This window comes from Myodes glareolus, chromosome 22, assembly GCF_982192425.1.
Source record: "Myodes glareolus chromosome 22, mMyoGla1.1, whole genome shotgun sequence".
In the NCBI taxonomy this organism is placed as follows: domain Eukaryota; kingdom Metazoa; phylum Chordata; class Mammalia; order Rodentia; family Cricetidae; genus Myodes; species Myodes glareolus.
The window spans coordinates 53,070,607-53,096,881 of NC_142047.1; the positions used below are offsets into that span (position 1 = coordinate 53,070,607).

At 41.9% G+C, this 26,275-nt stretch overlaps 1 protein-coding gene across 1 annotated transcript in view; it reads left to right on the plus strand.

The window, feature by feature from the left end:
* Window positions 1–26,275, plus strand: part of LOC146890205 (uncharacterized) — a 40,646-nt gene that overhangs the window by 5,707 nt on the left and 8,664 nt on the right. Inside the window, 1 exon segment of the mRNA XM_087900571.1 lies at window positions 4,738–4,743. Coding sequence (XP_087756697.1) covers window positions 4,738–4,743 — 6 coding nt within the window.

The window sequence follows — 26,275 nt, forward strand, 5'->3', positions numbered from 1 at the left end:
TGGGGTCTGCTTTGGGTTTCATGAGGATGGCTAGATGAGGCTGAAGTCCTCTTCTAAAGTTGTTGACTAGGATCTGGAGCCCAAGAGTGGGTGTGCAGTATGGAGTCCCTAGATCTGGTCTGGTTGCTGGGGTCCCTAGGACCAGGAATCTAGATCTGGCCTGTGCTCCAGTAAGATTGAAGTCTTCTGATGTTTTAGACCTGGGATTCCTGGATTTTGCCTTTCATTTGAGAAAATAAAAATCTTCCAAAGGTGTACACCAGGATCAGGAGTGAAGAGTGAGAGTAGGGAAAGGTGTGTGCCGTCTGCGATATTTGAGCAGGCTTAAACAGGCACAGTGGGCAGTGGGTAGTGTCTTCCCTGGGGTTTCTGGGACCAGCCTTCCCTCCTGTAAAACTGCTGGGGCTGTGGGCCCAAGTTTGGAGCCCAGGGGAAGGTGTGCTGTCTGGTGCTGCTGGGCAGGATTTAAGGAGTGTCAACTGATGGGCAGTGTCTGACCTGAGGTTTCTTGAGCCTGTCTGGTCTCTGATAAAAACAAGGACACCTTCTAAATAGCCTGAGACATGGGGCCCAGGGGCAGGGCTGAAGTCTAGAGTTGTTGGACAAGCGTGAAGGGTTTATGGGGTAGTGAGCAGCGTGTTTGCTGGTATCATGAGAACTGCTCTGGCCTCGGTAAGCTGCTGGGGACTGTGGGTCCTAGTGTGGAGGCCAGGTAAGCAATAGATTGTAGGCCAGGGTTTAAGGAGTGTGAGTGGGAAGTGGGTGGGTTGTTCCTTTACTGGGTTTCCTAGATCAAGCCTGGCATCTGGTATAGCAGAAGTCTTCCTATGTTTCAGATCAGGCTATGGAACCAGGAGTGGGGCTGGGGAATTCTTCTTCCAAAGTTGTAGATGAGAGTATGGAGCCAGGTGTGGAGGTGGGGTAGTCTTCCTCCAAAGCTGTACACCAGTTTATGGAGCTAGGGGTGGGAAATGTGTGTGCAGTTTGGAATATTTTGGCAGGTTTAAAGGGGATCAGTTTGCAGTGGCTTACCTACAAAAGCCACAGCTTAATACTAATGCAGCGATTTCCCAGGGATCGTTTATTCAGTCTTCTATATTTATTTGTATTTTTGGTGTTGTTACAGTTGAACTGTAAAATTCTTTTAGCTTATTGGATAAAAATTAGTATGAGGACTATGCAGATCACTAAGCAAGTATTCTTGTGTGGAATGACTGGAATGCAGATAACCAAAGCAAATTTGGAAGCTCTTAACCACCTCCTACTTTGGCTCCAAAGGAATCTAATCTGTTACACTCTTCTCTTCTGTGGCATCTACAGACTCATGGGAGTCATTTTCTCACACAACCAAACAGGCACATAAACCTGGGGGTAAATTTGTTTTCAAAAGTTTTGTGAGTTATAAAACAATTAGAGCAAAACAAGTTGCTTTGCATGGTATATTATATAAATCTTACAAGAATTAATGTTTTCATTTCCTCACTGTTCTGCAGAATTACCTTCTATCATCAGTCATAGAATACAAAGGATTTCCAAGGGATCCCAACTGACACCATTTTCTTTATTATAAGGGAATGAAATGAATTTAGCAGTCAAAACTATTTTCTACTATGTTGAAACATAAGAATTCTTTAAGCAAAGAACTCCCATTTTGGTGACTGTCTACTCCCAACCCTTTCTCTCCTATTAGGCATGGAGAGAAATGGAATCCACAAAGTGAGTGCTGGCCGGTGATTTGTTTGATTTAGATTTTAATCTTTAGTTCTTGTTTAAAGGTTGGTATTATATTTATTGGTCTGTCTTTTATCAGTTGTGCCATTATTGTTGTATAGTTTTATTAATTATAGTCTATATTGTAGTTTCTCTGTAAATGGGGGACCTTCACCTATTTCTATATTCTGAAAATTCACTGTATTATGTCCTGTGTTCCTTGAGTTTTTGTTGGTTTGGGGACTGTCTCGGAGAAAGTTTCAGTTTGCTCCTTTTTATTTTAGAGTCTTCCCTCTGCTTATTTCTTGGCATATCTGTGTTTTCCAGTTTTTGCTATCATCATTATTTAGGATTTTGCTACCTCAGTGGTTTATCTGTTTAATATATTGGTTCTGGATTTTAAAAATACTAATATATATTGTCTTTATGTCCTAATTTCCTTCACCTATAAACATGACATAGGCTAGAGTCATGTGCGGGACTGTCAGTTGATGGTTTAACCATATCATACTGGTTGGCTGCAGTGACTGTGAGAGATTATGTTGATTGCTGGGTGATGTGGGAAGGTTCTTCTACTCAGACTTACTATATCACTAAGCAAGTGGGAATCTGCTGTCTAATGTGAGACACTGAGAAAACCAGGAAATCTTGTTTCAATGTGATTTTGCCTTTCCTTCCTAGCTAAAGCTTATATCCTAAGCTCCCCCAAGGATGGACTGTGTCCTGCGGTTGTCATTGAAATAAACCTGTTCATTACCTGTGTTGTTTTTAGTTAGAGAATTTAATCACAGCAGCAGAGAAGCAAGTTAGAAGAAAAAAATGGTTCCTCAAAAGTGATTTTGTTGCTGCCTAGGACTTGGAAATGTTGTCTTTTGGAAGAATGTGAAAGACATCACAGGTGTCGATAGAAAAAGCCATAGAAACCTGTGTACAGAGCTATTAGAGCCGTCAGCTATCTGTCGTTCCTGGAGGATGAATTGTAGTTGAGGTCAAGGTCATAGGATTTCATTGATAAAAAGTCTCCAAAAAAAGTTAATCTCGAGGTCATTTGTTTGATATTTTGCCCCAAAATCTTTTTTATTGACTGAAGCAGAAATAAATAGAAAGGGCTGATTTCTTAGAAAAAAAAAATATTACTCTACTGGATGGTTATAACCAATGAATCATTTAGCTATTTATTGAAAAAGAGCAACAAGTAGGATAAAAAGAAATCCAAACATCTGTGATTTGTAGGAGAAAACAGCACTAGGCATCTTCAGATGTCATTCAAGTACTGAAATACAGGTAGTGATTTTGAGGGTTATCACCATGAAAGAGACCGCCATACAGGCACCAATCTATGGACTTAATGAAGAGACAGGTAAGTCATCAGGAGTCAGTTTAATGCTGACCTCTATGGGTATTCCAAATGAAGCATACACATCTACATATTCAAAGCTCATGTCTACAAATGAGAGAAAACTTGCAATATTGTCTTACTATGCCTGGACTACCTCACTGGGAATGACCGTTTCTAGCTTTACCCCTCTACCTGTGATTTCATAGCTTAATTTTCTTATTAACTGAATGAAATTCCATTGTGAAAGTACACAGCATGTTGATTTTTGATTCATCAGTTGATGCATATCTGTGTGGTTTCCATTTTCTGCATAATGGGAATAAGGCAGCAATGACCATGGATGAGCGAGTGTTTCTGTAGTCAGATATAGTGGAGTCCTTGGGTAGTTGCCCTGCAGTGGTATAGGAGGATGATGTGGTAGATTTATTTCTAGCTTTTTGAGGAAGATCTTCACTGATTTCCATAGCTGGATACACAAGTTTTGCAGTCCCACTCACAGCGAAAACCTGTTCCCCTCTCCTCACATCCATACCAGCATTTGGTGACATTTGACCAAACTTAGTCATTCTGACTGGGGTGAGATGGAATCTCAAAGTAGTTTTAATTTCTCTCTCTCTCTGATGGTTATGAATATTGAACTTTGAAGAACTTTATTGGTCATTTGGTCTTCATCTTTTGGGAACTATTTGTTTAGTTTCATGCCTCATTTTTTTAATTGGTTGCTTTTATCCTTGCTTTTTATTGATGTATTTATGTATTATTCAGTTTCATTTGTTCCTGTTTCTGAATTCTTAGTCTTTATGTTTGTACTAGCAGGGCCCTATTCAGAAAATCCTCTCTAGTGCATCTAAATTCAAGTGCATTATCTAATCCTTTCTCTACCAAATCTAGGAAACCACATCTTATAATAAGGTCCTTGATTTGTATGGCTTTGAGTTTTATTCAAGCTGAAATAATTAGAACCAAGTTTAATTCTTCTACATGTATCTTCCCTGTTTAACCAGAAATATTGGTTGAAGATGCTGCCTTTACAACAAGGTGTGTGGTTGGCCTCTTCATCAAATATCAGGTGGCTGTACACACATAGAATGTAGGCTTTTATTCAAATTCTATTCAACTGATGAATGTATTTCATCAGTACCTTGTTTTTATTCCTACAGCTCTATAGTAATATTTAATATATATCCACATATATTAAATATATACATGTTTGCATTTTTTCATTTATGCTCAGTGTATCTTGCAAATATGTGTTATGGAAACCATATGCATTTTGCAATGAAATCTATGTTTTCCTTATTATTATGAGTTTTGCCTTAAAAGTACTCTGGATTGGGACTGTAGAGATGCCTCAGTGGTTATGAGCATTACCTGCTCTTCCAAAGGTCCCAAGTTCATTTCTCGGCAATCACATTTTGGCTCACAACCATCTATGATGATGTTTGATTCCCTCTTCTGGCCTGCAGACATACACACAGACAGAATATTGTATAATAAATAAGTAAGTAAGTAAGTAAGTAAATAAATAAATAATGTTCCTGGTGCGTCAGACTTCATGGCACAACCTGAAGACATTGCCCGTCCCTGATCCGTGGTAGTTCTCTGGCTACTAGTCTGCTCTGTTATCATTTTGCTTCATCTCAGTAAATGGTCCTTGGTAAATATCATTCAGACACTGAATGTGGAAGTCATAGGTTCCTGCCCAATACAAATCATTTCAGCTCTTAATAATATCATAGTGACTTGTGGGGAGTTAAGCATAGATATGGACAAATGTAACTAACTGTTTCTACAATTACTTTCTGCTTTCTCTGTGTCTTGTCTTGTAAAGTTACAGTCACTTTAAAACACAAGCTCTCAAATAAAGAACACTGAGGCTGAGACAAAGCAAATGAATCTTCCATCTTCTCCTCAGCAGAAAATGTTTCCTAAACAAGAAGTAAGGAATAAATGCGATAAATGCGGCATAGAATACACATGCGCAGAATCGGAACATCTCTTCAAAAAAAAAAGGAGGAAGAAGGAGGAGTGGGTTCCACTGAGAGCATTCCACTGTGCATGTCTTAGCAAACTTCTCAGGCAGGATTTAAAGGAGAAAACATAGAACATGAATGAAAAGGCTCAAAGTAATATCTGTTCTGACAGCACCAATTCCTGACAAACCTAAAGGGTGAGCACACTGACAGGTAAACCTATTCCCTCTGATCTGAGAAAATGCCCATTTGATTGTGTAGGAAAGATACATCTGGACTGCTGTCAGGGCCCACACTGACAGAAATCAGCTGGGGTTCCCTGGGAGGGGGCGCTGAGGCTGAGGAAATGTTTGATGAAGAGAAATGCAGACAGAAACATAGGGTAGGGTGTTTGTACCCAGGTCTTTTTCCCTTTGTTCGTGGCGGGGCATTTGACCTCTGGCTCCCAGGCTCTCCTACACTAGCACTGGCCTGAGGGTATAGCTTAGAAAGAACTTGGCTCTCTCTTTTTTTTGAAAGTAATTTTATTAAATTATAAAAGTTTCCATTTACGCCCCTCCTCCCAACACCCTCCCACTCCCCCCACTCTCTCTCCTCCTCCCTCTTCATCCCTAAAAGCAGTCAGGGTTTCCTGCCCTGTGGGAAGTTCAAGTTCCTCCCCCCTCCCTCCAGGTCCTGGAAGGTGAGTATCCGAACAGACTGGATCCCCAAAATCCAGTCTATGCAGAGGAAACAAGTCCCAGTGTCATTGTCAATGGCTTTTCAGAAAGACTCCGGGCCAGCCACATTCAGAGAATCTGGTTTGATCACGTCCTCGTTCAATCCCAGTCCAACTGGCCTTGGTGAACTCTCATTAGATCAGTCCCCTTGTATCAGTGGGTGATCGCATCCCTCGCAGTCCTGATTTACTTTTTCATTTTCTTCCTCCTTCTGCTCCTCATTTGGACCTTGGGGGGCTCAGTCCAGTGCTCCAATGTGGGTCTCCGTCTGTATCACCATTCATCGTCGGATGAAGGTTCCCTCTGCTCTTGCCTTCTTTGCTCACGATCTCTTTCCTTCTGCTTCTCGTTTGGACCTAGGGAGTTAAGTCCAGTGTTCCAATGTGGGTCTCTGTCTCTATCTTCATCCATCGCCAGATGAAGGATCTATGGTGATAAGTAAAATATTCATCAGTATGGTTATGGGCCAAGGCCGGTTCAGGCACCCTCTCCTCTGTCCAGAGAACAATCTGGGGATCTCTCCTTGGACCTGGGATCCCATATATAATCAAGTCTCCTGTAAACCCTAAAATGACTCCCTTAGTTGAAATATATTCTTCCCTGATCCCATATTCATCCTTCCTCCCTCCCCCACATCCCGGTCCACCTAGCTTTCCCCATTCCTCCCCTACTCCCTTCTCTCTAACCCTCTCCCCTTCCATCAACCCTCCCACCCACCCCCCATGCACCCGAGGTTACCTGGGACTCTTGTCTATTTCCTATCTCCTGGCGGATAGCTAAATAATCTTCATCAGGTTCATCTTCTTATTTAGCTTCTCTAGGATCACGAATAATAGGCTCAAAGACTTTTAATTATGGTTAGAATCCACTTATGAGTGAATACATACCGTGTTCCTCTTTTTGGGTCTGGTTTACCTCACTCAGTAAAGCGTTTTCTATTTCCATCCATTTGCATGCAAAATTCAAGATGTCATTGTTTTTTACTGCTGAGTAAAACTCTAATGTGTATATGTTCCACACCTTCTTTAACCATTCTTCTATTGAGGGGCACCTAGGTTGTTTCCAGGTTCTGGCTATTACAAATAGTGCTGCTATGAACATAGTTGAACAAATGCTTTTGTAGTGTGTTAGGGAATCTCTTGGGTATATTCCCAAGAGTGGAATTGCTGGGTCCTGAGGGAGGTTGACTCCCAGTTTCCTGAGAAACCACCACACTGATTTCCACAGTGGCTGCACAAGTTTGCACTCCCACCAACAATGGATGAGTGTTCCCCTCATTCCACATCCTCTCCAGCATAGGCTATCATTGGTGTTTTTGAGTTTGGCTATTCTGACAGGTGTAAGATGATATCTCATGCAAATTAATAAGATCAGAAATGAAAAGGGGGACATAACCACAGACACAGAGGAAATTCGGAGAATCATTAGATCTTACTACGAAAATTTATATGCCACAAAGTTGGAAAATGTAAAAGAAATGGACATTTTTTAAGATAAGTACCATATACCAAAGTTGAACCAAGACCAGGTGAACAATCTAAATAGACCTGTCAGTCGTGAAGAATTAGAAGCTGTTATCAAAAATCTCCCTACCAAAAAAAGTCCAGGACCAGATGGTTTCAATGCAGAATTCTACCAGAACTTCCAGGAAGAGCTAATACCTATACTCCTTAATGTATTTCACAATATAGAAACAGAAGAATCATTGCCAAACTCTTTTTATGAAGCTACAGTTACTCTGATACCAAAACCACACAAAGACACAACCAAGAAAGAGAATTACAGACCAATCTCACTCATGAATATTGACGCAAAAATACTCAATAAAATACTGGCAAACCGAATCCAAGAATACATTAGAAAAATCATCCACTATGATCAAGTGGGCTTCATCCCAGAGATGCAGGGTTGGTTCAACATACGCAAATCTATCAATGTAATCCATAATATAAATAAACTGAAAGAAAAAACCATATGATCATTTCATTGGATGCTGAAAAAGCATTTGACAAAATTCAACACCCCTTTATGATAAGGGTGTTGGAGAGATTGGGTTTACGAGGATCATACCTAAATATGATCTCCAACTCAAATGATTTCTTTAAGTCAGAAATGACTCCAGACGGAAACTGAGTCACATGTGGGCTCCCACAGACAGGCCATCCCTGCAGTAGGATAGATATTTTCCAACCAATCGCAAAATCCCATTCATGAAAATAACTTGCATTTCCTCCATGATCCGGATCCCAAGAATACACTCACCAGGCATCATCATTGTTTAAATAAACTAGACTCTGAAGATTGCAAACTGCAAAGCAAACATGCTTTAACACCATCAGGAAAATTCATTCAACAATGCTGAACATGAGTAATAGTAAAAATAAAGGCCCAGGAGTTTACAGTTGACATGCAAAGAACCAACACTGGGAGCTGGAGAAATGACTCAGTGGTTAAGAGCACTGGCTGCTCTTCCAGGGGTCCTGAGTTCAATTCCCAGCAACCACGTCGTGGCTCACAACCATCTGTAATGAGATCTGGCACCCTCTTCTGGCATACATGGAGGCAGAATGTAAAAAAATAAATAAGTCTTTAAAAAAAAATCTACACTGCAGCTCTGCCTCTGATATAGAACAAAGCGTCTCACAAGGAAGCAGAGTAGACACTTGGCAAAGTCTAGTAAACCAAAGGTATTCAGGCTTTCAGAGTCCTGGACCTGAAATGAAAACAGCACCATAGTTTTCCCTCTCTAGACCTAGCTACTTGAATAGTTGAATATTCTGGCTTTTTTGTCCCTTGCTTTTACATGAAATATTCCACAATTCGAATAAGCTTGAGTCTTAAAAGTATAAGTTTATTGAAATTTACAGATATTTACCGCCTTCAGTCCATACGCCCCTTTGTAAGTACGTCCACATTTCACTACGTAGACATGGACTCAGTTGTTCCTCTTAAGTTTTCTGGGTACCTTAGGTGTCATTTAACACGCTAAAGATGTTAGCTTTTACCTTTTCCCAGTTCTTGCCTGCCCGTCGCTCTGCTGTTACCTGTTTCCCCGTCCAAGTAAATAGCACCAGGACACTGAAGAGGAACTTCAGTTGGGAAGCATCTCCATCAAATTGCTTGTAGGAGAGTGTTTGGGGGTTTTTGTTGCAGTAATGATTGATGTGTGAGGGCCCAGTTCAGGATGGACCGTGTTTCCCCTGGGCCGACAGCCTGAGATGTATCTGAAAACAGGTTAACAAAGTCATGAGGAACAAACTCCATGCTCCTGCTTGAGTTCCTGTTTGAGTTTCTGTCTTGACTTTCCCAGTGGATTGTGACCCGGGACATAGATGCCAAATAATCCCTTTCCTCTCCATGGTGCTTGTTGTCATGCTTTTTTTTAATCATAGCAAAAGAAAGGAAACTAAGGCATCCATTGGTCCATCACCCCAGCCTCAACTTGCAGTATTTTTGAGGAAACTCAATATTAAAGATGAAAATATTTCATATGCATATATTTGATTTGTACTCACTATTTAAAAATCAAGTTACCAAAGAAGACATGTGGCCCAGAGAGGATACATGTAGTTACTTACAGAACCTGAATTGGCAATCAAAATCCCAAAGATGTCTTTAACACTCTGGATTCTCAGTTATGCATAAGGAACTGTGTTCAATGAGTGCTGAGCCATGTCCTTAATCATTATGTATGCAGGAGGTTCCCCCTCCTATATGAGGCATACATGCACATTGGATTGATAAAGATCCAATTTGTGCTTATTTCCTAGTTAATATTTGAAATAAAAATACAATTCCCTCATTACTTCCGGTCCCTTTCCTCCAATCTCTTCTCACATGCCACTTGCTCTCATATCCTCTGTTTTATTAATTGTTGTTTCTTTCTCTCCATCTCTCCTGAATATATGAATATAACCTGCCCAGTTAGTATACTTTTGCAGGACAGTGCTTGATTGACAGGGGAAAGATGCATCTGTGTTCTTGAGTCTGCAGTGCTTCACATAGTTCCCTATCGGGCACTCAATCATGTCCTGGCCCTCCTCCTCTCAATCCCAAGAATCCAACAACTGTAGGGTTTAGGATGGAAACAGCAATTAACCAGACAATGCTTGTGCCACAGGATGAGGCTGGCACAGCTTAGAAGAAGTACCAAGAGGAGAGTGCGATGGTAAGAGATGCTCACAGTGTAAGGATGGCAGTTTAGCATCTCTGGATGTCAGTTTCCTCCAGCTAGAGAAAGTAGGTTTCACATGGCTTATGGTGGAGAAAGTTGACAGAAAAGACACCTTCGAAAATCACTCACTTCATCAAGTGTGGCTTTTAACAGCCACAGTGACAGGTCTGTTTAACTTATGACCCACAATTTGCTATGGGCATTTTGGCTGTTCCCCCCAAGTTCCTGTCAGCTGAAGGCTCCTGGCCCCAAGGCTCCAGTTCCAGACCCCAAGGCTCCTGGGTGAGAATTATACTGCCCTGCTCTGCCCTGCCCCAACCTGATCTGACCAGACCTGCCCTGCCGTGCCCTGGCCTGGCCTGACCTGCCTTGCCCTGCCTAGCTTTTTTCTCAGTTTGGCCTCAGAAGACAGTATTGTGAACCATCCATAAAGCTGGATCTTCAAGGTAGAAGAGTCCCAGAGCATGGTACTGAGAACCTGTGGCTGGATCATTAATGAGGGCTCCTGGGTGCAGAGAAGTTAGGTGATTAGGTGGAAGAGAAGGAGGAGGCTGAGGTGGGGCTGGGAACCTGGTTGTGTCTCAATGCTCTCCCAATGTGCCTCCAACCCATAATTCCCCTTGCCATGGCATGTAGAAGGAAAGTCACTGAGCACCCAATGGCTCTGCAAACTTTATCACCTCACCCTGCATAACTGCAGTCTGCACCTACTGCCTCTCTTCTCCCTGGCCAGCCTTCTGGATAAAGGACGAGCTTAGTGACTGAATGAAGTGAGCACAGTAAAGACACTAAATGGCAGCTCTGCACACTGGGTAAAATGGGGGAACCACGGGTTTAACAAGTACCTGTGAGTAGGCACTGTAGGAGCCTAGAGACTTGCTCAGCCCTTGGTATGCTAATCTGCACTCCAGGTCTCTGCACTGAAGAGCCAAAGGTCATTTTAATAAGAAACAGAAGAAAAGTCCTTTTTAGGAGGTAAGAAATATTTTCTCAAGTCCCTGAGAAAATGTTGGTTTTTGTCTAAATGTCAGAATACAAAAAGTAACTTCTTCTCCTAAACCTGATGCTGACCTGTCCCTCCTCCCCACCCCAATCCCAGAGCCCACTGTGCTGTCTGGGAAGGGAGCTGGTGAGGGGAGAGAGGTTAGCCCAGCCCCCAAACTATTTGAAGAAGCACCCCCTCCGATTGTCCTACTGCCCCTAATCTAATGTCTCCCGAGAATTACAAAATAAACCATGGATACAATAAAACCACAACCCCCAAACTTAGACATCTCCAATTTAAAAAATGTCACCAACATCAGTGTGAGTTCCGAGAATTCCTCACAAAGAAAATCTTCCAACAAAATCGCCCAACCTGCTAAACAGACAAAACTAGCAACCTGCTCACCTTATCTGAGCCCCTGAGTCAAAGAAAGTTGGATGTTTGCAGGAGTCGGAATGTGCATAAGGAGCTTGTGCTGTGGCTCTTACAGATTTCTGGCAAGAAAAGTGCTCTCCCCCTGGAAGTCACTGTGAGTTGTCCTAAATTGCAGAGCTACCCTGCTTCCCTTAATGACTTCAGAAGCACTTAATCAGGCTTTAAGACCAAGGACATCTACCTTCACTGGCAGCCCTATGTGCACACTACTTACCCATGACAGAATCCAAAGCAACTGCTCTCAGCAACCTCCACACTCCTGCTGTGGATCTGCATCCCTGGAAACACTGCAAGCATCTGCGTTGCAAACACTGGCTCGCTTGTTAAGACCATCAAAGAAATCTTTGTATGGCACTTTCTATGCTTTTGCTGTCACTCAAAGCAAATGCATGTTAAATTTCCCAATTCTTTGAAAAAAATTCATGTTTATGTTTTTGTCTGTAGAGTGGTGAGACAGGACCAGACTGTGCCCTTACATTGTCCTGTACATTCGAATGATGTTCAAGGTAGAAGAGAACCAATTACCTTTGCTCCTCTGGTCTAGGCATTCTTGTGAGCATGTGGTTTTTTTGAAAAGCATGATAGTTTATCAGTTTCTTCAGGCTTCTACAATCCAGCACGGCTTACAGTGGCGTAGCAAAACTATTTGGAGATCCCTCTGTGTTCAGATTGTTCGGGCTTCTGTAGCTCAACTTCACTAATTTTATTCTGATGCTGTGGCAAATACCATGGGCAAAAGAAAATTTAGGTGAAGACATGATATATTTCACCTTACACTTCCAGGTTACACTCCCTGTCCTGGTAGAAGTCAGGGTAGGAATTCCACTCAGGGCCAAGAAAGTACAGGAACCAGGGAGGAATGGAGCTTGCCTGCCAGGCTCTTCTTCAGCTAGTATCCTTATCCGGCCCTCATCACCAGCAAGAAGGGAGATATGCATAGTTAGTAAACAAAACTTACACTTTATTATGCTGATGGTCACCACACAAGGCTCATATCATACTTTCCTAAGTATAGTCCTAAGCCTGTCTCCCCAAGGTAACATATCTTAGCAGAATGTCAGGTCCAGACTCTAACAGAAGACTCCTATTATAGGTTAGCTTCCTGGGAGAGATGCTCTAGACGCAGAGAAGATCAAAGTGGTATCTCTCCAGATGTGTATTACACAGCATTTCCCATAGTCTTTGCTTTTAGACTGTCCAGTGTGTGGGATGGTGTCTGCTGGTCTTGAGTGAGTGATGTCACTGGGTTAAGGTTATCAGGTCCAGCCTTGGGTGTAGTGAGTTTCTGACTAAGCTTTTTTTTTCCATGTCTAAAAGTCATTTTTTACTTTGTTCATTACAGGAAGTGTTATGATCTGTTCTGTCTCTGTTGGGGGCCGGTGCTAACCTGTACCATAAATTATTTCTCTTGACCAGACCCCAACATAAACTGTCTCTGGAAAGGCGTGGAGGTGTGGGAATAAAGACACAACTCATATGGCTTCCTCGGGAGGGAAATTCTCAGTGGTCCCTCATGTAGTCCTGAGTTCACATCCTGAAGAATTCCTCTCGTTTATTCTCCAAACAGCTTTTATACCAACACATAAACTGAGCGGGAACTACACCAACATTCTATCTCCTAGGTAACCAGGTGAATGGCATTTGTCATGTCCCCATCCACCTGTCTGCTGTGTACTCCAGCTGTCACTTAGGCTTAAATTAGCATCTCTATCAGGCATCCTCCAAATTACAAAGAAAGGAGCAACAACATCCTGACTTTTGTTAGCAGCTAGGGCTTAGGGCTTCAGAGCCTGGCTGCCACACCATAGACAATTATGGGCCTTCAGTCTCTTACAGTAAGGCTTCTGATTCAGTTTCTTTTCTGTGTAATTGGGACACAAGGAGCAACCTTGCCATTATTGCCACTTTGGGTTAAATGAAAGCTAATACTACACATTATCTATCATGGAGTTTTGATCAGCCCCACCAAAACTTTCATGATCTATTAAATTATGGCGTGGAAACAAACTTACAGTATGCATTCAGTGTTTCCTCACCTAGCTTTCAAAACAGGAGTAGAGATCTTACTTCCTTATTGTTGGGGACCAACCTCGAGAAAAATACCTCTCGCTGGCGTAAGGGCATGGGGATTTAGAAATATTAGTAAAGAATATGAAGATGTGAATGAAAATAATAAAATGGAGGAACATATAGGATAGTATCAGTGAGTATAGAAATTTGCCAGTGTTTAATTTAGAACTGCTTAAAATACTGACCGCGAAGGGTAGGAGTAAGCCAAAAACAAAAACAAAAAAGAAAACAAAACAAAACAAAAAAACAAACAAAGAAAAACCAAATACTTAACAAGAGATGAGGAAGTGCAGACACCAACTGAAGGTCATGGGCTGCACCCATAGTTAAGCCTTCTGTTCTAGAAGAAAACGAATCACACTCACACCCTAGACCAAAACATTCTGTACACAAACCTCTCCCTGGGTGGAATCCAAAGTTACCTCCTTAAAGGAACTGGACCTTAGTTGGGTGCTTAGACTTTTGCTTGAGGTAAGAACACACCTACCTCTCTATTCCAGAAGTACAAAGGCTGGCTATAAGCCACACCTGTTGACAATAACTGTGAGAGAACAGGACTCTCCTTTCTAAATCTAGGTGGGAGCTTTCTTTGTGGTAGAAACATGATAATCTTGAAGGAGTAGAGGCAATTTCCAATTCTCTGACCTTTGTTCAGCGAGGAAATGGACTCACATTTTCGGGCCTCCACACCTTGTGAACAGTAATACTTAGTACCTGATTCATTACCCTTCAGAAAGGAAATCTATGAGAAACAATTCAAATTTTACTTTGGACACAACGAACAAAGAATCCTACTATGCACAAGCTTATGTAGTTTGTACTCATGTGTAGTTAATAGAAAGCCAGGAATCCAGTATATTCATTCCATACATCATGTAACCATAATTACTACTATTGAACTCAAATTGTTGTTAGTACAAGAAATAACACAATAGTTGTGTTTCAATGACTTCCTTTTCTCTTTTGGATCCTAGTAATATAAGAAAAAGAGTGATCTTCCAAAATCTTGAATGCAATGCTTAGAAAATTTCTAACAATAAAAAAAAAACATTCTTTTTAGTTTTCCTTTATTACTTAAATTTTTATTTTTTATTTAAATTTTTTCATTTATTTTACATCCCGCCTGCTGTTTCCCCTCACTCCTCTCCAATCAGAAAGGGCAGGTCTCCCACGGGTGTCAGCAAAGAATGACACATCCAGTTGAGGTACTACCAAGGTTCTTCCCCTGTATTAAGGCTGTGAGAGGCAAGCCAATTTGAGGAACACTTTTCCCAAATCCAGCTCAATGCCAGGGACCAGGGACAGGTCTTGAACCCACAGCTAGAATCTGCACAAACATTCTAGCTATACAACTGCCAAGCACATGCTCCCTAATGTGTGCTCCAGCGTCCATGAGTTCCTCAGAGCCCAGGTCAGCTGTCCCTGTGTGATCCTCTGTCATGACCTTGACTTCCCCTGGTCTGTACAGCCCTCCTTACTCTCCTCAGTGGGACTCCTGGAAGCTCTGGCTACTACTTGTCTATGGAGCTCTGTCTGCTTCTGCTAGAGAAACATACTTAAGAAGTCATTTGTTTACTTGTAGCTGGAATATTTACTTCAATAGTCTTCCATAGTTTCACCTTCCATAGTTGGAGTCTTAGCGTTAACACAAAATGGGAAAACAGCACAATTTACAAACCAACTAGTTAAATGTTTCTAAAATCGAAAGAGTTCAAGAAAATGATTATTGATTTCCTAGAATGATTGGATGAAGGAAAACAATCTATAGGCATGTGTTTCTCTTTCACCTGCCCATTGATGAAGATGAGCTGCCTAACACTCAAAGTGCCAGCTAGTACTCCTAAAGACAATATTCCTAACTTCATTATTTTCTAAATATTCAATTTACCCCAAGACTACACTTTTTATTAGTATTCATTTATCAAGAGTTTGCCCTGAATTCTGGAAGAAAACTTTGAAAACAATGGAGCCATCATCCAGCCCTGTGGTGGGAGACAGATCTTTTTTTTTTCTTGTCGGATTCTTGTTCATCTCTTCTGGATCTCTGTGTTTCACATAAAAAGTACCTTCAGTTCACCTGACCTCTTAGTAAAGCCACAGAACAAAGATCTTTTGTGTCCTTAAATTTCTCTTTAGAATTGTTAATATACTGGCACCCTTCCACCTGTTGGACAGGGATCCCTCCACTCCACCTTGAGGTAAGGGCTGTGAAAGCTGTTCCCACCACGAGTGGGAGGTAGAAGGGAGCATGCCTGTGGAGTCCAGGGAGTTTGCAGAGTCTGCAATGGAGTCAAGGGCTATAGTTATTGAAATGCAAATCTCTGCAGGCTAGGCGTGGTCTGAGGTCTGAGTCAGGGGTGAAAGGCAGCATGAGGAATCTATGGAGCTCTGCCATTAAGGACCCGAAGGGCGGGACTCTTGTCACTCAAGACTCACCAACCAATCAGAGCACCCAGGCCGAACTTCCAGTCAGAAGTCGTGTGGAGCCCTTCCGGGAGAGGCGGTGCTCGCTGAGGTCTGCAGGAGGACCTGGGGCCGGAGATTTCTCGCGTTGTGCTGCCAGTGCTGCTGCAGAGAGCTGGGAGAGGAGCATTGGCTAGCGGGGAAACCACGACATGGTGAGCGAGGGGCTGCTGTCCCCAGTTCGGGAAGATCAGATGCAGAGATCCAGGATCCCTCGTGGCGGGTCCTCAGGGCCGGGTGGGAATCTGCAGTCACATTCCGTGTCCTATGAGCTCCCATGTGGTTTCTGCTGCTCCCTGGAGCCAGGCACAGTCCTGTGAATAACTGTGCTCTGTGGGCTGCACCTATGCAGAGCAATGGGAGCAGGGAGCTGTGTGTGGGACCGTGTTTGGAGTCAACAACACTGTGCTTTTGGTGCAGCCATGGAAGGCAGTTTGCCTAACTCGGAGAGGCCTGGTTTCTCTAGTAGGTACTAGACGTTCAGCACTTTGCATTTAATCTTTACATGTAAGGTTCATTTACAGTTAATTTTGTGGAGGTTGTAAAGGCATCTCGTGTGTCGGATAGCATTCCACTACTTTGTTGTGATGTCCTAAGAGTAGGATTTGATGACATTAAGGACTTAAAAATGCTGGCTAGGTAGTAAGTCACAAAAAGTAGAATTTAGCTGCTGGAAGGCTGCTACTAAAACACCCCACTCATAATTATATGCTAACCAGGCCTGGGAGAAATGAGCATACTGTTTTAACAGCATGATCCAGACATTTGGCTCTAAACCATTACAAAGGAGACACCCCTGCCTGATAACCAGCCTCTAGGCCCATTTCCATCTCAAAGAGGATTCTAACAAGCTGCTTAAGGCAGCACCACAGGGTCACAGCTGACCTGTGGCCTGGTGTGCCTTGAAGTTCCAGTTTTGTCCTTGAGAAAAGCACAGTTCAGACAGGGGTGAGACCCGACAGCAGGGGACTAGAATTTGAAAAGTAAGACCCTGTCCTGTTAAGGACTGGCCTGGTCAAGCAAGGCTTTCCTTTTGCCCTCAGGAAGGGAAAAAGAACATTCTTTTCTAATTTTTTATGATTTATTTATTACATGTACAATGTTCTGCCTTCATGTATTTCTGTATGCCATAAGAGGGCATCAGATCTCATTACAGACGGTTGTGAGCCACCATGTGAGTGCTGGGAACTGAACTCAGGACCACGGAGCCACCTCTCCAGCCAGTAGAAGGAACATTCTTGAATGAGGGACTGAGTGCCTGATGCCTAGGTATTGGGAGCTTTACTTAACCTAAGGCTTTGATGTATTGAGATAAAAACCAGAACTCAGAACTCTTCTAAAACCCAAAATGTATAACTGGTAATGGTTTGGACGCTGGGCCTTTGTGGAGGGTTCCTTCAGATCCTGAGAACCCCACTCTTCTCACCACCGGGAGCTATGGTTATCAATCCCAGGGCCAGTTTCGGCTTCATCAGTAGCATTCTTGTCATACTCTGTGTTCTTTTGCAACACTGCTGGATCAGCCTCCTCCTGAATTTGTCCCATTGTAGGGTAGCTTCTGCTGACTTCATAGAAGCTCCCCATTTCTTTCCATCCTCCCCCCCCCGAAAGTAGTAGACAAGATGCTCTTCTTCTTAAGAAGCCTACTTGGCAGGAGACACAGCATGTGCAAGGCCTCCCCACCCCAGCTTTTACCTTTTCCACCTTCTCCTCTTTCTGTCGTCCTCCTTCCCTGGCGCTTTTCCCCTCAGGACTCTGTCACTTCTGCATCAGGTCACTGGTGTCCTTCAGAAATATTCCTGATAATGACTTTGCTGTGTAAATCTCCCATCTGCCTAGGTGACTGGACCTGCAGTCTCCTGTCCCTGTCTAAATTGTTCAGAGTGTAGCCTGGCACATGACCCTTAGAGAAATTAAGGATGACAGCAAATGTGGAATGCAGAATCTGTCTGGGCTGCTCCGTTTTGAGCTTTAGATAGAGATAGGTGCAGGCTCATTACAGAGATTTTTCTCTATTAATCTCCTAATTGTGTGGAGTGATTTCTCCTTGGGAAGTCATATTAATTCTAGTGCAGCTGCATTTCCAGCCTTTTAGAGTTGGGTCCAGGGGGGTCACACAAAGATGAGAGCACCACCAAGTCTAATAAACCAGAAGCAAACTTTATTCCAGAAACCAGATCCTTGGAAAACCGGAAGCAAACTTAAAAATAAAAAAAAAATAAAAATAAAACACTGCAGGGCACAGAAGCTTATCAGCTAGCTGAAACCACAGCCAGAGATGGTGTTTTTTAGGCTGTGGCAAGAGGACGGTTTCTGAACCCACTTTTTATAGTAGGGACACCAAGTATTAACTCTGAACAAAAGAATTTTTACAACCTTGCCCTGACCCCTGGGTTGGTCAGGGGAGACCCTAAAGAGGGGAGTGAGTGCTAATGTCAATGGGTAATTAGGCAGCCATCATGAAATATATTTCAGGGGCGATTACAACATAGGTCACTAATTGCGAGAAAACAGATATCTTTAGCAATTAGTCAGAAAGGGACTGCTAGTAATACTAGAAGTTTAATAAATTAGGATTAACTGGTTCTTAGGCTGAGAACTTTGGAGATAGCAGAAAGCTTTTCACATTATCTCAAGGTAAAACTCAGATACTGACTGCCATATTTTATAACCTCCATTATCAGAGCTCATTAATTAAATCATTGTATTTGTCCACTGTCTCGTGGTACCTCCAGGTGGAAACTGGACTCTTATGCCTCTCCTCTGGTTGCACCAGTTTTCCATAACCGAGACAGTGTCTAACCCAGAGGTCACATATCTCTGTCTCCTAAAGGTTAACTCAGTTCATATTTGTCGTTTATCAGGGATGGCCAGGACACTACCCTCAATTTGTAGAGAGGGACCCTCTGGCCTTGTAAATAAAACAGCCAGTTGTAAAATGACCTAAGCTTCCCAAGCATCTGAGAAAATATCTCACTGTGAATGAATGATCCTTGATCTGCTGAGAAAGCTACTGACAATCTGTTCTCATTCTCCTAGACTTATAACTTTATTATTTCTCTATTTCTACATTCTTATTTTTGGAATCTACATTTTTATTTTCTTATTCCTGGACTCTTCATTAGAAAACTGTTTCTGAGACGAGCGCTCTTCCACTGACTCAGGTGCCCTGATTTCAGACTGCTGCACTCCAGGGCAATGACTCTGTCATCCTCCATATTACATCTCCAAACATCTTAGTTTAAATCACTGTGCTACCTCAGAGTTTTAAAAATATCCTTTTGAGTCATGGAGTCGACTGTCCTTCGCTGTTACAGGAAATTGGTTTGCCTGTGGAGCCTTCGGGCCAGAATAGAAGAATAGTTTATTGTGTACAGTGAAGGGGGAAACAATACGCTGTCAGCTGCTGGAGTCACTATTATGAAAAAGGATCCGAATCTGGCAGGGGGAGTTAATCTGTAATTTCACAGCATGTATTAATTCATGTCATGTGAATGAAGACAGACCAGATTGGTGGGTGTACAATTTGGAAAAGTTACCTTGAGGCAATGAGTATTGAATTTGCAATTAGGAAACTCTCCTGCGCAGATCTGTTTAGTTTGCTTCACACAGTTAAGTCAGCTAAGAGATTGAGAAACAGATGATTGACTGGAACTCGTGTGTCAGGTTACAGATTGCAGCAGCCAACGTGTGCATATAGCCACGATCACTCCATCTCTTAGTAATGGCCTTCTGTCTATTAGGGAAGGGCCTACTCTTTTTCCAAGTCAGTATAACTAAGTTTTTAATCCTGAAAATGCATTATTTTTATCATTTTAAAAAGTCACTTAACTTGGTACCGTTTTTAACCTTTTCTTTCTGTACATTACTGTTCTTCTCTCTATTTATTTGTCTCTGTTCTCCAATGTTTTGTGATTATTAAGAATTTTATTCCTTTTTTCTCAAGTGCTATTGATTAATTTCTTTCTCCTGATAGCAGTATTTCCTACAGCCCAGGCTTGCCTGGAACTATGACGTTGAGAATTGCTTTGAACACCTAATCCTGCCTCTGCTGCCCAGTGGTGGGAAGACAGTCCTGCAACGCCTTCCAGGCTGGGCCTTGGCTGATCAGTGAGTAGGGTAGGAGACCAGGGAATGGCGTCCTCCAACCTCTCTGACTTTTCCTGGGGAGTTACAGTTGAAGAAGGACGTGTGCAGGAACTGAGTTCACTGATGAACTCTGAAGCTGATGCAGGCACAGCACAGAAAGGGAATGGCAGGAAGGAGACAACAACTTTCCTGCTTTGGCAGTAGTTAATATTAGCAATGTGGTGTCAGGTAAACAATCTTAGATGCTTCATAAATATTTTGTGTGGCCATTTCTGGAGGTCCACAGTCCAGGGCATCAAGAATCTGCATAACCAAATTACTGCAGTTGCACTAGTTTAACCAAAATAGAGGATCTTTGTAAGAAATTCTTACCCTGTTTACAGGACTGTTATTTTCCTGGTTTAGATCCACAGGTTTAGAGAAAGGTGTGAGCAATCCTTGGTGCACTCTCACACAGATCCCTGGACTCTGGAGTTTATGGCCCTAAAACCTGCTTCAACTTTTGAAAATAATTATTTGAGATAAAAACTACATCATCTCCAGAGTCTCTTTCTTGGTCTTGTTGTTGTTAATCTATGAAAGACTTTTGGTATATTGAATAAAATGTATTATGTGTCTTGGCGGTGTCTCAGCACATACTCTTCTTTGGGATGACCCTAGTTCAACCAACACTCAAGTTGGGAGGCTCCAGTTAATCTGACACCCTCTCTATTTGTGCGTCACCTGTATGCATGTAGAAAGTATTTTCTTCATGAACAAAAATACACAAAAAACAATAATAAACTTGTTTCAACAGTGCTTGTGACTTATAAAGCAATTAGAGCAAAACCAGTTGCTTTGGTGCATACTGATTCTTTCAAAATCTGTTATCATGCATTTTATTTGGAAACTTTTTCATTGGCTTCAGTGGGTCATCTAGCATAGAACACAAAATGCTGTCTAAGTGATCCTAACAGATGACATCCTTTCCTTTATCAGAAGAGAATGAGATTCTTTCAGTAGTTGAAACTATTTTCTACAAAGTTAAATATCAGAAGGCTTCAAGCAAATCTCCAATTTGGGTGGAACAACATCCTTGCCCAACTAATTTTCTTTCTTTTTTTTCCTTTCATTTGTTTATTTATTTTTTATTTTTCAAGACAGGGTTCTTCTGTAGCTTTGAAGCCTGTTCTGGAACTCACTCCATACACCAAGCTGTCCTCGAACTCATAGAGATCCACCTGCCTTTGCCTCCCAAGTGCTAGGATTAAAGGTGTGTGCTACCACGCCAGGCCTTCCAACAATTTTTTAAAATATTTATTATGTATACAATATTCTGTCTGTATGCCTGCAGGCCAGAAGAGTGCATCAGATCACATTACAAATGGTTGTGAGCCACCATGGGGTTGCTGGGAATTGAACTCAGGACCTCTGGAAGAGCAGTCAGTGCTCTTAACTACTGAGCCATCTCTCCAGCTGCCAACCCCAAAAATTTTTCCGTGTGAGTGGCAAAGGAGAGAAATGAGAGCATAGGATGAGTGGTGGCTGTGGTTACTTGGAGTTTGATTTTGATTAGGGTCTTGTCGTTCTTGTGTAAGGGACCACCATACATATTTGTAGGTCTGCGTTTGTGTCTTGTTTTGCCAGTGGTGTCATCTGTGCTGCTGATTTTATTAATTGTAGTCTCATTATGTTCATTTTCTGGAAAATAATGGACCTTCACCAAATTTGTATTCATAAAATGTCTTGTCATGAGTTCCGTGAGTTTTTAATTAGCTTGGGAACTTTCTGTGGAGAGACAGTTTTAGTTTTCTCTACTTGATCTTAGAGGCTTGCCTTGTCTCATTTCCTGGCATTTCTGTGTTCTCCATTTGTTGCTATCTTTGTTTGGTTTTTGCTGCTTTAGTAATTGGCTCTTCCACTGAGTTGTCAGTATCTCTCAGCTAGTGGGTGTGGGCTGGATTAGAGGGAAAGCTGAGCCTGAGACAGTGACTAAGCAAGAGAGAAAGCCAGGAAACCATGTTTCCCATGTGTTGCCTTCAGTTATTAGCTTGAGTTTTTATCCTAATCTCCCAAAAGGAGGGATTGTGAACTAGGGTTATCAACCACATAAACCTGGTTCATTATCTGAGCTGCTTTTGGTTAGAGACTTTAATGACAACCACAGAGAAGAAAGTTGGAACAAAAAAAAATGGTGCCTCAAAGGTGATTTTGTTGTTGCAAAGGACCCGTCGTGAATGTTGAAATCTGGGGGAATGTTGAAGGTAATAGGACTCTAGACGGTAAAACCGTAGAAAGCTGTTCACAGAGCTACATCAGCTGTTCTAGAAGGACCTGGAAAATTGTAGTGTTGAGAGTAATTGCCAACAGTAGAACTCAAGGGTATAGGATTTTAGTGGGTAAGGCTCTGCAGGGAACCGTGGACATGGCCTGGCCTATCTCCCTTGAGAGACATGCCTCATAGGGTTTTCAGGTTAAAGTCCATGGCTCCTGAGGCACAATGTACCTTCCAGTTCCTGATGCACCCCAACCCCCAGCCAGTGAAACATTCAGACTACTTTGTGTTTCTCCTTGTGGTCCCTTAGTAGTCAAGGAAGCATGGAAGCTTCACAGGACAATTGGTTTTAGAGATTAATCTTGTGTACCCTGTACAGTTTCGAACTTCCTTATACCATGGCAAGTATAATTGTATTGATCCTGGAAATTGCCATTATCTTTTGTTTCTGATAAAGGCATAAAAGTCTGGTTGCTGTTAATAAATCAGTCACAGCCTTGACTTGCTGTCTTTCCACTATCCAAGGACTGGCTTCATTCTTTGTGGCCCTATTAGGTGACCTTGGCCTGGTAAGTTAGCACAAGTGCTTATCATACTCCATGAGAAATGTAGCTAGAGCTCATGTGTGGGATATTTTAGCCCCAAATTTTTCTTATTCTCACCATGTACTAAAAAAGTAAGTAAGATGGTATTAAAAAGTAATGGGCTGATTTCTTAGATGAAATATTGCCTCTGTTGGGTGGTTATTCCTGAGACTCACTCAGGTCTACAGTGAAAAACAAATGGGCTTAGAAAGAAATGAAAAGTCTGTGTTTTGTTGCGTAGCTAGTTTCATATGGCAGTCAGGTGATGGCAAAGAGGCAGGAATTTTCAAGGAGTTTGGCCCCATTGAAGAGAAGACCCTGGCTCTGCAGTGGAAGTTTAGGAATGTGCCCCAAGGCTAAGACTCCATCCAGCTGAGTCTTTAATTCATGGGGATCCCAAGCTATGAGGCATCTATCATTTCTCAATGTGTATGGGGATTGGAAGTAACAAAAGACAGAATTGTGAGAAGTTGCAGAAATAGAGCTATCTATACCCTTTGAAAATGAAGCCCCATTGGCTGAGACAGAGGCACAGGATTTGCCCTGTTGAGTTTTTGTCTTTCTTGGATTCTATCTTCCTTTGCTTCTTCATATTCTGCTCTTTCATTTATGTTTTTTTTATTCTTCTCTCATCCCAACTGCACCATTTCCTTCAGTCCTCCACCTTTTCCCCAAACCTCCCTGTCTTCCATTTTCCTTTAGAAAAGACGAGGTCTCTCATAGATACCAACCAGACATGGTGTCTTAGTTAGGGTTTCTATTGTTGTGATGATTTTGAGGTCTCATATATGCTCAGCCACACCCAGTCTCATCTCTCTTCATGTTGTCTGTGGGTCAAGATGTACAATGTCCCCAGCATCGTGACTTCCTGCATGCTACCACGTGGCACCGTGATGATAATGGACTAAATCTCTGAAAACGTATGCTGCCCAAATGAATTGTTTTCCCTTTATAAGAGTTGCCATGGTCATGGTATCTCTTCACAGCAATAGAAACTCTAACAAAGGCTGTACATGTTTTATTATTCATTAGAGAGAAAATAATATGAGAATCACTGCTAATAAACCTCTGATACAATCATATTGCTCATAGGCTTGCATAGTTGCCCCTCATGTGTTATTAGTAGAAAATCTAGTGGTCACATATAGTCATCCTTTAGTTCATGTTAAACAACAATAGCAACTATTAACTCAGTGTGTTGATAGTACAGCACATAGTACTATAACTGTGAACCAACAACCTCCTTTTATTTTTCACCCCAGGAAAATTTAAAAGAGAGTAGTTTCCCAACAATTCCAATTCAGTAATTGGAAAATTTCTACCTATTTTAGAAAAGTATTCTTCAAAACTCCTTAATTTACTGGCAGGTGGAATATTTACTTTGGTAAGCGTTGTTTCAGCTTCTATAGTTGGAGTCTTAGCATTCAAGCAAAACTTCCAAACACCTCCATTTACAATTCGCTAGTTAAAATGTTTCTAAATTAGAAAAAGCTCAAAAAAATTGATATTGATTTCATAGAATGATTGGATGGAGAAAAACAACCTAAGAACATAAAGATTATGAAATTCTCCCACTTCCAGTTCTCTTGAAATATAAGTGAATATAAAGAAAGTTGTTATAAGCTCCTTCTTGTGTAGAAAACTGCCAGGCTTTGAATAATGAGCCAATGGCATAGAATGAAATGTTTACTGGAATTTGTTTTAATATATTCAGTATATAATTATCCATTATGAGTTCTAGGCCAACTGGAGCTTTCTAATGAGATCTTGTCTCGAACAATGCAAAATTATATTCCGCTATATTCATGTGCCTGTGTTTGTGTGTGTATGTGTGTGTGCTACTAAGACATTTCTTACTATCATACTCACTTTGTAGACCAAACGGGCTCAAATTGAAAAAGATCTCTCAGACTCTCATACCATGCTTGTCTATATTCATTTCTGATAATGGCATGACAGGGAGCAGCGGCTGACACCTGAAATGACTAAGAGATATTGTCCAGAAACCTCTGTGCTGGGAGCCATGTGACTTCTTTGTGGGACAAGGCTTGGAAATAGCATGAACAAATTCTCCTTTTTGGCAAGGTCAGGGAGAATTTAGCCCATTTTTGGCAAGGCCGGTGGATAGTTTGCTGTATAATTCTGGACTTCACCGCAGGAGCCTATGTGCTACCTGCTCTCCTTGGTTTTCTCTTTCCTTACACAAATCATATTGCTGGCTGCTCCTAGTTTCCCTTTCTTAGAACCATAAGTGAGATGGGTATTGCAGTAGGAAAATCGTCCCTTGTTGACTCTCAGAAGTAAAGAAACAATTGAGTGGTGAGTGTATTATTTGTTAAACCATTTTCACAGCTCTAAAGTTTATTAAGTAGTGATTTTTCTCATGAGTCTGTTTGGAGACACATTCTCACTTTCTAATGCTGTTTGGCCTGGAACTCATTATGTAGTAGATAGTCTAGCCTTGGAAGTTGCAGAGATCTACGTGCTTCTGCCTCAAATGGCCACACCTGGCTAAAAGAGATGTTTATCATGGCCTTAGCTCAGATATTACTAGAAAAAAGGGCTTTGGGAGTGTATGGTCTTGTGAGGGAGAGCCATACTTAAGAATTGGTAGAAAGCTGAGCTCTGGCCACATCACTGGGTGAGGTTTCAGCAGGGGTGGCAGGCAGCTGCGTCTAGCAGAGCAGGAACGTTGGTACTTTGATGGGTCACAGAGCTCAGCAGTTAGGGTACAAGGAAGGAAGTTGGCCAGGCCTGGGAAAAGACAAGACTCATCATGTGGAGACTGTAAGTTGGGGTGAAGAGGGGGCAAGAAGAGCATGTTCAGGCCATGATTTTTGCAGAGTGAAGGTGTAAGTCACAGACTATACCAGTTTGGAATTATGATTAATGGAATGGTTATTTATTCAAAGGGGAAAAACTTACAGATTACCGTCCCAGACAACAGCCCCTCCACGTGAACAGGAAAGGATTCTAGGAGCCGGCAGCGGAGCCAGAAGCCAAAGACTGAGTAGAGGACAGGTGCTGCTTTTTTAAAGAGAGAGAGAGAGAGACCACGCCCCAATGGGCTGGTAACTCAGCAGCGATTGACTGAAGGAGCGGAAAGAGCTCCCGCAGCATCTCCCCCTTTTGTTTAAGTAAGAGAGTTCTAAGCCTACTATGAAATTATATACAATAAGTACAAATCTATGAAATTATATACAATAAATACAAATATTCTATTCTAACTAGCTTAAGTCTTGTATAACAAATAACTTGGCCAAGTCATGAAAGGAAAGTAACTATGTTTATATAATCTTCAATCCCATTAAAGATCTGAGAAGGGAAATAATGTTACCTGAGTAATTGGGAAGTGCAATCAAACAACTTTCAGAACATGTAACAAATCACAGAGACAACTGGCTACCTGGGCAAACACCCAAAGTCACATTTGCAACGTTGAAGCAACCAACTTTGGCTAAGGCCTAACATAACTGACAT